Genomic DNA, 13135 nt, shown 5'->3' with positions numbered 1-13135 from the left:
GTTGTCGTTGTCGTTGTTATTATTTACTCGTAACTCATATGTGTGGCATTGACTATCTTTTCTAAATATTGCAACGCAGTTGGCGAAGTGACGCAAAGACGCAACAACGTAAGAACGCAACAACGCAGTAACGCAGCGGCGAAGTAGCTCATTGACAGCAAAATAAAATTGCATAACACACTTGGGTGCAGTAATAGTGTTTATGGTAGCAAAGGGTGTAATCAAATCAGAAAGGGGTTTGCCGGGCATTGTCTGTTTTCATTTCGCCTTCGTTAGCTGGCATTGGTGTCGTTGTTGGTGTTGGTGTTTAAGTCTGGTTTTCTTAGCTTGCCTTCTACTATATTTTTCTACTCAGTGTTTGTTTTCGTTTTTGCTTTTGTTTTTGCTTTTATACTATTTCTGTTAGGCATGATTATGTGTGTAAATGACAATTTTGTGCTCTTTTGCTTTTATTAAGCAGCATGGATTGAAGGGCTGCTGCTGGTGTTGTTGCTGTTACTGTTAGAGCTGCCATTGTTGTCGGTGATTATTGTGGTGCGTGATAATGACAATTGTTATGTTGTGGTTTATCTGCAGGAAAAATAAAAGAATTTATGCTTTACAAAAACAGTTTACGGTTTGTGCTCTCTTTTACTAGAAAATCAACAGTTTGCTGTTTTAAATTTGGTACATAACATCTATAATCATAATGTGAATATGGCAAGTTAGGGAAGTTCTAAAAAAAAGTTCTCGCTTCAATTTAAAATTGCTTGTTAAATTATAAATCAAATTGAAAATCTTAACTATGTGAAGAAGAAGTATTTGAGTATTGAAATATTTAACATGTTTTTTTTACACTTGCAGGAACTACACACTTTTTGAACTTCAGGAACTTGCATATTTAAAGGGTCAATACGGTATTATCATTATCCTGGATCCTTAACACTTTATATTTGAGTATCACACAACAAATTTTTGAATGATGTAACATTCATAAAACACTCCAAAATGATGAACATAACAAACCTACTTTATAATAGTAAGCAAGGATCATACGAATTTAGGCTTCTTAGAAGTTTAAAACACTTCCTACAGAATTACTAAGAATTTTATATTAGGAATATTGGGAATTGTCTTGATGAAGGCAAAATCGAATTTGTCGAAACACTTGTGGAGACATCCAACATGCAACCTACGAAATAAAAGTTAAAATAGTAAAAAACAAAACCGACTTTAAAATATTTTCAAGGCAAGGTCTTAATAAATTTAAAACGAAAGAAGTCTATATTGGTGCCGTGTTAATATCAAAATTAATAGGAAAAGTTTTTAAGGTGAGATTTTATTGTTAAGAAATGAGGACTATTTCCTGGTTTCAAAGGACAAAAATAAATGCAAAATCATTAAAAAATAAAAATGTTGATTTTACATAATCTTGCATCGAACCAGACTGGTTATACCACAGCTTTTAAATAGGTGTTATGAAATGTTTTGACGATGAATATTTGGCAATACCGGAAACAGCTGTATGGTCAATCAAAAATTTAATTAAGTAAAAATTTGAATTTCGTTGTAGTTCAGTACTACTTAAAAACCTCTTTTTTAAAAAAATAGAAAAGTCTGATGGAGTTGTACAGCCCTAAGTATTGTATATCCGTTATGTCGCGGTAATATGAAATGGGTTTCTAATATCCTTATCATTGTGTTAAAAACATCTGAATTAATTTTGTATATCCTTTTCATATATTGTCTATGGGACATTCTTTTACAAGCGGAGTAGGTTTGACCTCCTTTCTTCCATTTTGGTTCAAATTTTTTTAGAGTTACTCTCACTGAATAAAAATATCAATGGTACTAGGAAAAAAATTGAATAACATATAACAATTTTTTTCCTAGGACATATACGGACTTGTGAAGTATTTGCACAATAATCACTATTTTGAATAAATTTGATAATAGTTATACCTCAGACTCTGTACATGTTAGAATGTTACAATTTTTTGTATTGTAAAGATATAAAAAATTGAATCTTTCACAAATGAGTAAAATAATTAAAATTGTTTATATTTAGTAAATAATATGAACCGTAAATTAAAAAAAGTTGTTTTAAATGTATATCGAATCTTTTCATTTTTATTTTTATGTAAAGTAAAAAGTACCTATAAAACTGTTCATCGGTGAAGACCGAAGAGATCTATTAAGTTATCTAAATTCGACAGGATGGATATAGTCCTAACTCTTTTATACTAGGCGTACTTGCGAGGAATGTGAGAACAAAACGGTGGTTAATCGCTAATTGAGGTACATGGAACTTATCCACAATGGCCTGTCACTGCAGCCAACTAACAAAGTACCAATAAAATGAAAAAGTAGAGCGGTGACAAGAACAGCAGTAAGTAAGTAAGTAATCTCTTCTTTTATATCAAAATATTTCTTTGTCAATACTAGGATTCCATAAGAATACTCATATCACATTGTAGATTCAGTTTTTGAAATCCACGATTAATGAGTGTTCATTTTAGAATCTGTAACAAAAGCTATTATTTCTATCTTATCACTTTTGTAAGCCTTTTATCTTTTAAGGCTTTTAATTCACTTATGGTTTGTAGCTTCGAGTGTTTAAAAACGAAATATAATTTTATAAAAAATCTCTTCAAACACTTTTACAAAGACAATCCGTTGTTTGTTCTTTTTTACCTCATTTGTTTTGTGTCTTATAAATGGAGTTGACTTCAGCTGAGCATTCTTTAAGCAGAAACGCTTGACGTTTTTAATTGAGTGCATTTTGCAGTACTTAAGAGGCTGCCATATGTGTGAGTTTATTTAAGTATGCGTGTGAATGGGCCCTGCTCTACACACATGTGTACGCTGTGCAGTGCAATTGAAGTGTGCATTTGGGTTCGTATGTAGAAACACTCCTAAAAAGGCACTTCAAGCTGTTGTTGACAAAATTATCTTTTATTTTGCTTAAACTCACATAATTTACGTACGAAACGTAGGAAACGTACGTAAATACGAAACAGGAAGCCGGATCAAGCAGTGCAAGCGGTACTTTTCCATCTTTAATGAGTTTCACAAGTGCTTGGCACGATGAAGTGTGAAAAGTGACTCTCAAAGCAAGTAGGCTGCCGTTTTGCTTATTAGAACTGGAAGCCCCACGTTACGTCCGTCGTCAGCGCTTAGTCCCCTACTTTGCTGTAAAAGCAATATTAACTTTTAATCCAATGTATGGACAGAAACTTATTTTCAATTGAATTCTGCAGCCGAGTTGACAAACTGCAAAAGCTTCTTTGTACTTTTATAATTTTATGAAAGGCATGAAGTGATAAAATATTTACTTGCGGCATACATGCTTTTTGATGCTATCATTCCGATTAAAATTTCAATGGAAACATTTCAATTAAAGTGAATATGGGCTTGAAACTGAGTTGGCGTGCTGTGAAATATCTTTTGCCTTACAGCAAAGTGAAGGTGTTTTTTAAAGCTTGTGTCAGCATTTGTAGTATGCCAAGCAAGCAACAGAGTGCCAGACTGTATCATCACAGAAGACACCGTCCGGAACTAAGGGCGGAATTGGTTCCATATGTCTTTAATTGCACACAAATGGCTTAAGTAATGCTCAATGTCAATTTAATAAAAATGGTAAGCAATATTTCATTGCCTGACTGATGCAAGACTTGAGTTTTGTATATTATTTTTCATTTGAACTATATTTATTTATTTCTCATGTTGATATTAGATTCCAAAACTAATTTTGTACTTACTTACCTTGAGCATTTGAGAAAAATTGAAATTTGTACGCGTAATCATGTTTGGGAAATATAAAACTTTTACTACCGCTGTAAAAGGCACTTCAGTTCTTCTCAATACTCTTGTGGATGGCGTCACTTTGCGTAGACACACGTGCTTTCCACTGAATTCATTCGGTCCCATCCCGAAGGATTGGTACAAAAAATGAAAGTTAAGTAAACAAAAGTGCTACCCCCATCCCCCATCCCCCATTCCCCAACTTATCCATAATAAAAACGCAGCAGAATGCCGTACAGTAGCGATATCATTGTTGCGCCTGTGTCACTTTTATGACAATTTCACGCATGTAGGATTGGGTGGATTGAGGACATCGGCACAGACGTGTGCGTGTATGTGCAATTTATATGTAAAATGAGTTGAGGAACAACATTTAAACTGCTTCAAGAAGTGAAAGATGTTCGAGTTCAAAAAGCCAACGACAAAGGAAGCAAAGGGGTGCATAAACTTTTATGACTTGATTTTGTTTTCATATGAGTCGTTGGTAAGCCAAACAAAATGTACATTGTACAAGTACTTAACTTAAACAATATTTGTTCTTCATACAGTAAGTATGGAGCGAGACGAGAGTGGTATAGCCGGAGGTGGATGTGGGGATGGAGGGTATGAAACGTAATTCAGATAAAACATCTTTATGACGAACTTAGTACTCAAAATAAGTACAATTTTAAGTCCTAAAATGCACTAAGCGTGAAACATACCAAATCAGCTTGGCTTATTGAATTTTATTTGCTGTTTTTGGTTGGTAAGTGAAGCATTAAATTTCACCGCAGTTAGTGTTCATTCATTTTGTGTGATTAGAAAATTAAATGCCTAAAGCATGGGTTTCACTTTTCTCCATTTTAAATTTAAGGGTTATTTACATAATAATACAATGTTTGAAAATATATTTCATTTTTAAGCCATTGCTTAAATTAAAAATAATAGAATGACGTTTAAAATTCATGCACGACATCTTATTCACAATTTTAATATTCAAATATAAACATTATTAACCTTAAAATCTATAAACATAACATCCATAACATAATACATAATATAACATATTCGTAATTATAAGTTGTTTGTACGATAACCAATATCGACTATAGTAAGCATATAATAACGTACCTTGATTGTAGTTAGCTTTTATTTCACATAGGTACAAAATCATGGACAGTCTGCTTTCTTATGGGGTTTTAAACTGAAATTGCACTATTTTCAATAAATACCAAAATACTCGTATTTTCTATTCAAAAAGTGATATTAGAACATAAACAACTTTTTCTTGATGAGGACAAGTTGTGAATATTAATTATACATTACGGAAACATCTTTGAGACTTCAGCAAGGTCTGGTGAATTTTCGATAAGCTAAAGTTAATAAAGCAGAAATAGCTTGCGACAGGTAAAAGGCATCGACAGATACAGTGTTCGAGTTCAACCCATTAAAACCACTTCTTAAGAATCAATGAAGAAGATATTTCCTAATGTACATGAAACTTTACCCCAGTAATTAGGGTGTATAGTTGAGATAAATACGATCAGAATTTAAAATCTAAGTGTATCTAAGCCAGAAAGCTTGGTCATGGTGTAGGGCGACAGGAGGTAATTGGAATGATTGAGACTACTGCGTAACCGCGGGGGCTAGATTTGTTGTGATTTCTGCGGAGGGGCTAACAAGAAGTCAGTAGAAAGAGTGCTAGAGATTAAAACATCGAAGGTGAGTTATGTAACCGGGTGAGGCATTACCAGGCAAGTGTAAGAAGGTACTCATCGATGTGAGTAATTATAGCTTTCTTATAAGGGAATAGGTTGAGACACTGCTGATTGCTGAACGAGGGTAGGAAAGGGATAAGCTGCGTATAGCAGAGGAGTTTAACCTTAAATATAAGCTGGTTGTGAATTTGGAGCATTTTTTTAGTTGAATATGGTTGATAGTGATGTTTTGAATGGCATAAAATACATGTGGAATAAAGTTAGCAAAATACATGTGCGGTGGGGATAGCAAAATATCGACATATATAAGCTTGTCAAGAAGCTGAAAGTGTGGATTGTGAACTTTAGCTTGATGCGTGAAGCATTGAAGAGTGTTGAGTGATTTCGCTTTTGCCATATGAGAACAAAAAGATATAAAAGTAGTGGGCCTGTAACAGAACTATGGTCAACATCGACAGCGATGAAAAAATCGCGCTACAAGGAAGAATCGTCTTGGACTCGAAACTTTATACTAGAAAATCTCCTATCAAAATGTTAGAAATTCATGTAATGTTCTTCGCTTTATACTTATAGAAGAATATTGAAACTTCTGCGAAGTTCATATTTAATATCTTGTCTATAATTATATTACAATAAATAAATAATAAGTAGGCTTTGATTTGAGATAAATCTAGTATTTTGTTAACTACAAAATCTAAAAAATTTTTAAAATTAAATTATAAGAATTTTAGAAGAAATAAAATTAGAAACAACAAAAAAATAGCAAAATTTGAAGTTTTCAAAATTTCACTGGTTTTAAGATGTCCGACTATGACAATGAGCAACACTATGTCCCTAAAGGTATTTCGATTGGAGAAAATGAGGAGTTAAGTTTTAAGCAGCTGGATATTATGACGAAATGGCTGTTAGACGATACTGAAGAATTGGAGAAGGAATTCAAACTGAAAAATGAGTACACAATACAACAAGAAGTTCAGTTATTGAATAATGACAAAATGGTAATATCTTTAATAAGCCTTAATGCCTCTTACCTTAAAAAATTAACTGGTGTTGCGTACGTTTACTATTTCCATATCGCTTTTCAGTTAGTTGAGGTTAATAGTCAAGTTCAAAACTTAAGCAACAATATGGATGTTGTCCAGAAGGAATACGATGAATTAAATCAATCTTTAGATTATCTAGAACGAAACCTAACTAATGTTGAAGTGTTGGGGCAGGAAACGCGCAGTTACGTACAATCCAAGAGGTGGGAGCGTGGTCATTTAATAAACTTAATCACAACCACTGACCAGTTTATGTTATGTGTTCAACCTGAAATTGCGCAGCTGGAAGATACCATCGCACTTGTGAAGAAGGAAACTAATCCATTAACAACAGTAAGTATAATACAATAATGAGGTAGTGTCTAGCTGATCTGATTTAATAAAGGTCATGTATTGCTATACTGAATAACACATTAGTGACAAAATTTTTTTTATATACTTAATATAAATTTCTTTTGAACATTTTACATTAGTTATACCAAATTCTTGACTGCCACGTTCGGACACTTGAACAAACTGAGAAGAATTTAAATACCATCGTAAATAGAATTCCTGAATTAAGGACTTGCCTCAATGAAGTTATGCGTAAGTATGATTCTGCGTTACATTTATTTGGCACATTTTAAAACAGAATGCCGGTTAATGCAGACCGGCATACTTTGCATAAAAAGTGTGTTTAAATGACTGGATGGTAATTGCATCTAAGTTACTTACATTTCTATGTGGTTAGGCTGAATAGTTTAAATGAAATCATCCCAAGCAAAATCACAATTTTCAATTTTGCTTAAATATTTTTTTCTAAATATAAAATAATATACTTATTTTCTTTTCTTTCTTTAGTTCAAATTACTAGAAATCAAAATACTACCCAAAAGGACGAGTGCTGTGGCCAAAACAATCCAAAGCTCAGTTAAAAGAATATATTAAAACGTGTATTTAATCAAAAATATTTTGTTCCAGAGATTGTTACTAACTGCAAAATTGTCAAGTTGATTGAATTCCCGATATATTTTTGAAAAAATTAAATTTCGCTGATATAATTTTATTGACGAAAACTTATTTAAATAAGTGGAAAACTATTAATAAATAAAAAAATTCCTGAGATTTTGAACATTTAGTTTGTTTTAATAGATCATCATAGATTATTTATTATTTATAATAAAAAATGCAAAGAAGGTGTCATAACATAACTCATGTAACTTAAACATATATAAAGTTATAATTTCTAATCATATAGTACGAGCTGTACTACGTATATGTAATTTCAGGAGCCAACAAACTAAATTTGGGTTGGGTTATGATCTTAAGACACTGCCATATTGATGGTTATAGCGTTTGCTACTTGATCAACAGCTACAAAGCCTATTTAAAATTTATTTCGAAATATATGACTTCTATTTCTATCACAATATTTAATGTAACTATTGATAGCAGATAGTTTTTATGGTAATACAATTAAAAATTCATGCGTATGTTTCACGAAGTTTCAATAATGATGATAACCAAATCGAGCTGACTCAATTCCTAAAGTATGAAATCCTAAGTTCAAATTTATTTTTAAATGAAGATTTTTAATACATTGTCATTAAAACATATGTTTTGTTATTAACTAGTAGGCATCTTATTGCAATCGCAATATTAGATGAGGAAAATGGAATATGAGTAATATGAAAATGTAAAAAAGATATATAATAAGAAGAAATATATTTAGTGATAATATTTTCGTTTTTCAAGATTAATCAAATGAATGATAACTATATGAAAAATATTTCAAATAACTGCTATCCATTATTTGGTATATAATTTGTTACATAAAGTGAGAGACTATCTTCTTTATATTAAAGAGTGGACTACTATCTCGTTTATTCCATTTTAATATCTCAAACAAAAACACAGTTTTATAATCATAAACATGATAACATAAACATCCACTGACACCTAATAGTCCGTGAATGTTTTCAAAAGTTTGATATTTTTGACTATTTTAGAGCTCGGGAATCAAATTGAGACAATTTTCAAGCGACTTATAATGATCTTACATTCATCCACATAACTTGCAACTACGAAACGTCGGCTTAAAATCATTGGATTGTCTACTATGCGCTTTTGATTTGTCACCCAATTGTTTCTTCTGGTTCCCGCACATCAAAGGAAAGTTAAGTGGACAATGATTTTTATGTTCTGAAGGCTTCTCAAGAACACTGAAAAAATTGCTTTGACATATGACTCGAGCGCAATCAAAAGTGTACAGACCATTGGGAAGAAATAGTAAGACGGATTTTAATAATAAATCCCTTATCTCAAATCACATTTATCTATTAAACGTAATTTAATGATTACATTCACTAAATACCCTTATCACTTCTCAATATTTTTACTACAGTATTGAAAAATATGGTATTTTGTACAATAAAATTTACATTTCAAATTTTAAATAAAATCGAAAAAATTGATAGCCTTTAGTAACTAACTGAGCATACTCACAGACAGTAATTGGTCAGTAGTAAACGCATATATCTACTATTTTGTGCATATAACTTAATTTGATTGTTCTTTTAATTAGAATCAGAAACCATACACGACCTAAATAAAATTCTTCTGTTTTTCATATAAAAAAAAGACAATCTTCTTATTCTTCAAAATGCAATGATTGAGACTTTTTATAAATAAATCAATTTAAAAAAACTTAGATTTGAACAATTTATTAATAAAATAAGAAATGAAATGCAGAAATTATTATAACTCTCTCTAGAAGTTCTGATCCATGTTATTGTTATAGTTAGTAACATAAATATTTTTTCTTCTTATATTTAAATAAGAACCTTAATCGTGAATCGTGGAATATCAACTTCCCAAAAAAGAGAATACATTATGGGCTTTTTGCTCATATTTCATATTTCAATAAGTAATCTTTGAGCGTTCTCAGCGGTAGAGAAATAATATAAGATCTATAGAATGACAATTTATAAATATTATATCGTGAGACCAAGCCATCTGTAGTATAAAGATTTTCCATTAAATCCTTGATGAACATCGTCAAACAAGTGTTTTATTCTCTAGACTCTTTGACACCATGTGAGTTTTTTCCAATTTCAGAAACTGAAACTATGATATCATCCTTTTGAAAAAGTGGATGACACCAACGGGAATTCGTTGAAGGAACTGCAACCGACGGAAAAATGTTTTGTTTAATATGAAATCTTCCATATATATTGATTGAAAAGCATATTTGTTTTTTTTAGTTGTAAAAGTATATTTCCATCTTTTTTTTGATGGGTTATATACGAACTGAAATAAAAGTGCTTAGTCACAAAATGTTTTAACATTACTTTCAGCAATGATAGTCTTAAGGAACTTCGCTAGAACATATTTATTTTCCAATAGTTTTCACCTGTGATGTCAAGCATTCAAATTAAGTGAAACAAGCGTGCGTGATAAAATGCAAGTGTCGGAATTTCTCATCTGAGAATATTTAAGTGATGAATTTTCGTATCAAATAAGTTTTCTTGTACCAAACACACAAGACATGTTGTTAAAAACTTGCGAAATTTTCTTGACGACTTATTTTAACGAACTGGAAAGGGATGGAGCTGCAAACTCTGATGGTGTCATCAAGTTTAAGTAGAACTAAATGCAATTAAAAATTTCAAAAATTCTCACAAAACTTAGAAATTCTGATGTTTTCTAAAATCATCATAAAATACATGTTCTCTAAAATATTCATATAGATATGGCGTGTGTTAGGAATTACCTAAGATCACTAATTATTTACGAATAATTAAATATAAGAAACACTTCCAAAAAGACTACTGATGATGGGTCAGCTGATGACTGAATTAATTAAAAATAAACTTTTATTGTTGTAGTTCACTACCCAATTATTTAAGAATAATGACCGACATGATATATTTTCTTTTCTTCTACTTCTTCTACTTCTACTGGTTCTAAGTTGATTTTCAGAAGATTCAATAGATAAGTAAAATAGTTTCAAACCAAAATTTATAAATAAATTTATTTCTTTCACTTCAACTAAGTTTGATTAAGATTTAGGTCATGTATATGAAGATTTGGTATACATGATGGACTAGGTAATATGTGAGCTTATCTTAAACAAATTCAGAGACAAGTGGATTAATGAAAAATTTTAGTTTCATTTAAAAATGTTAGATGTGTAAAATATATGATTTAAATTGTCCCTGATGTCTTCATGTCTACATGGGTGTGGAACAACATATTTTGTTCCAATATAAGGAACGGAGGAAAAATTTTAATCGTGTCATATTTTAAAATAAAACTTAATACTCGTTTGTTATTTAATATCTGCGCTACTTTTGTACGAGAAAATTTTTATCATGAAATTTTAAACAACATAAAAGCTTGTCTTTTGTTTTATTTTGTTTTGTGGTTGGAGGTGTAACTATGTGCATCCTGTTGCGTAACTTTGAGCCAGACAAACTGGCGGATGGACAGGCCCTGTGTGCGTCATGTTATCGCATTAGCTGGCCACGGAGTGTAATTTCATACGGATTTCTGTGGATTATACATAACTGCCGACAATGTAACTGAAATGTGCAAATTGCATATTTTTGATAACTCGCAGGCATTGTGTGGTTTTAATTGCATTCCGAATAGTTTTACGTTATGTTTCTGAGATATAAAAAAGAGCATAAGTTGCACATGAATTCCATCCAACCACCCAACCACACAATCACATTGCACTTTAAAAAGAGTATTAATCTTTTGGATTGACCATGATTTTCATTCATTTTTAAATAATTAAAATATCCTGCTTACCAATTTGAACTCATTAAAAATATTCAAAGATTATCTCAACAATCAAGATAATAACATATGCGTTTTTCATAATCGCATGAGCTGTTCTTGATCCAAAAAGCCACGATATTCTCATTATATACACCTTTACTGAGATTATTGTGAAGTTTTCTTTTTTTAAATGAATTATATATACAAACTATCAATTATAAAAGACAATTTTAATCATTGTCATTTGCTTACAATAAATTAACAAAATTACAGAAAGAAGCAAGTCTTTAGGTTAGGATTTCAATACATAGCATTTTGATTAATTTATTAAAATAATACTTAGCATATTAATTATTTTGTGTAGAATACATTACGTCAAACCTTGTCTCCTTTAAGGTATACCCTAACAAGTGGTATATAAATATTTTAGCATTTGACTTAATTATCTATAAATTATTTGTGTATCGATTGAGGTGTAGTCCTCTCCTTACTTACGCTTTCCCTATTTGGTCAGCCATCACTTCCGCTCAAATGGAAAGAATCCGCCTGTTTGAGCGGAAACTTCTTCGCGATTGCACTAACTACAAGCGCAAGCGTAATGGCAAGCACTTCTTCATATCAACTCTCTACAACAATGCCAAGATCACTTGTGTTGACGAGTTTCTTCTGTCACTCGCCCGTAGGTATCTCACCCGGCTCCATGACCTTCCCCCCGACGTCTCTACTCCACTCACTCTTTCAGAAGACCTTGTTCTAGCTTTGCGATATAAGCTCCCCCAATACCTAACACACTACTTCGATGAAGTGAACCATAACCTCTCCACTATCCCCTTATATAACCGCGGCTTTCGTGACCCTAGTCACAAAGTTTACTGTTGATTCAACCCCCGCAAGTTAGCCGTAACCCCTTCCCCTTCTATATCGTCCTTTCTACCTAGTTCATGCCCTTGCTTTCTGATTTAGATGAGCCTAGTTCACTAGGTATTAAATCTATTTTGGGTTTAAGTCTCACACTGGGGCTTTCGATGCTTTCCACCTACTGCAAAAAAACAAAAAAACAAAAAAAAAGTGGTGTTTTTAACTCATTTAACAAATTCTTCTTTCAGCAATTTAAGCTATGAGAACTGATAAAAATCTTACGAGGTCTTGCCTGTTAAATAGGGTCTTTGATCACATTTGTCAAATTTTTTCAAAAAATTCTAACACAACAGTCGGTTTATTTGATGAAGTATTGTGATGGTACAAAGTTCAGCTTTCGATATATTTGGCCATTTCCAGCAGTTGTTCTTCTGATAACAACTCAATAGTTATCAAATAGTATTTTTTTTATACGTCTGTCTCACTTAAACAGCTCCATTTTTTCATTTTTGGCTTCGAAACCGTCGCTTGTAGCTAGTTTTAGAAAATTAAGTCTTCAGTAACCAGTTCTGAAACTTAATTCGTTAAGCAGTTCAGAACAAGAGTCCTGTTATAGGATGCATCTCATACCGCGAAGAAGTAGATATTAAAGAAGTAAAAAAACTTCCTCAAAATAAATGAAAAAGTTGGCTTTGAGTTTTCTTGAAAGATTTAGAATTGCAAGTGCTTGTCCGTATACCGGACTACTAAAGGGTCATTAGAATCAAATAAGTAATCATATACATAAGATAACATACAGTTACAAAAACTAAAACGAATACATACATAAATCAATAAACTTGGTGGCACTAAGATCGGACACTGCTTAGGATCGCCTGACAGCTTAAATGAAGTTTGCACCGCTTTGAGGTTATGTCTAATGTTCGTTCCCTAAACTAATGACATTGAAAGAAAATCAAGGACTGATGATTAGCAGACGGGATATTAATT

At 31.9% G+C, this 13135-nt stretch overlaps 1 protein-coding gene across 1 annotated transcript; it reads left to right on the top strand.

The window, feature by feature from the left end:
* Positions 1–6208: 6208 nt before the first annotated feature.
* LOC119685301 lies at positions 6209–7554 on the top strand. Its single transcript, XM_038099545.1, has 4 exons — positions 6209–6478; positions 6566–6856; positions 6997–7108; positions 7364–7554. Exons 1-4 carry the CDS (start codon positions 6281–6283, stop codon positions 7435–7437), a joined length of 675 nt encoding a protein of 224 aa, XP_037955473.1. The 5' UTR covers positions 6209–6280; the 3' UTR covers positions 7438–7554.
* Positions 7555–13135: the final 5581 nt, after the last annotated feature.

This window comes from Teleopsis dalmanni, chromosome 2, assembly GCF_002237135.1.
Source record: "Teleopsis dalmanni isolate 2A chromosome 2, ASM223713v2, whole genome shotgun sequence".
Classification (NCBI taxonomy): Eukaryota; Metazoa; Arthropoda; class Insecta; order Diptera; family Diopsidae; genus Teleopsis; species Teleopsis dalmanni.
This window is presented reverse-complemented; position numbering and strand designations above follow the sequence as displayed.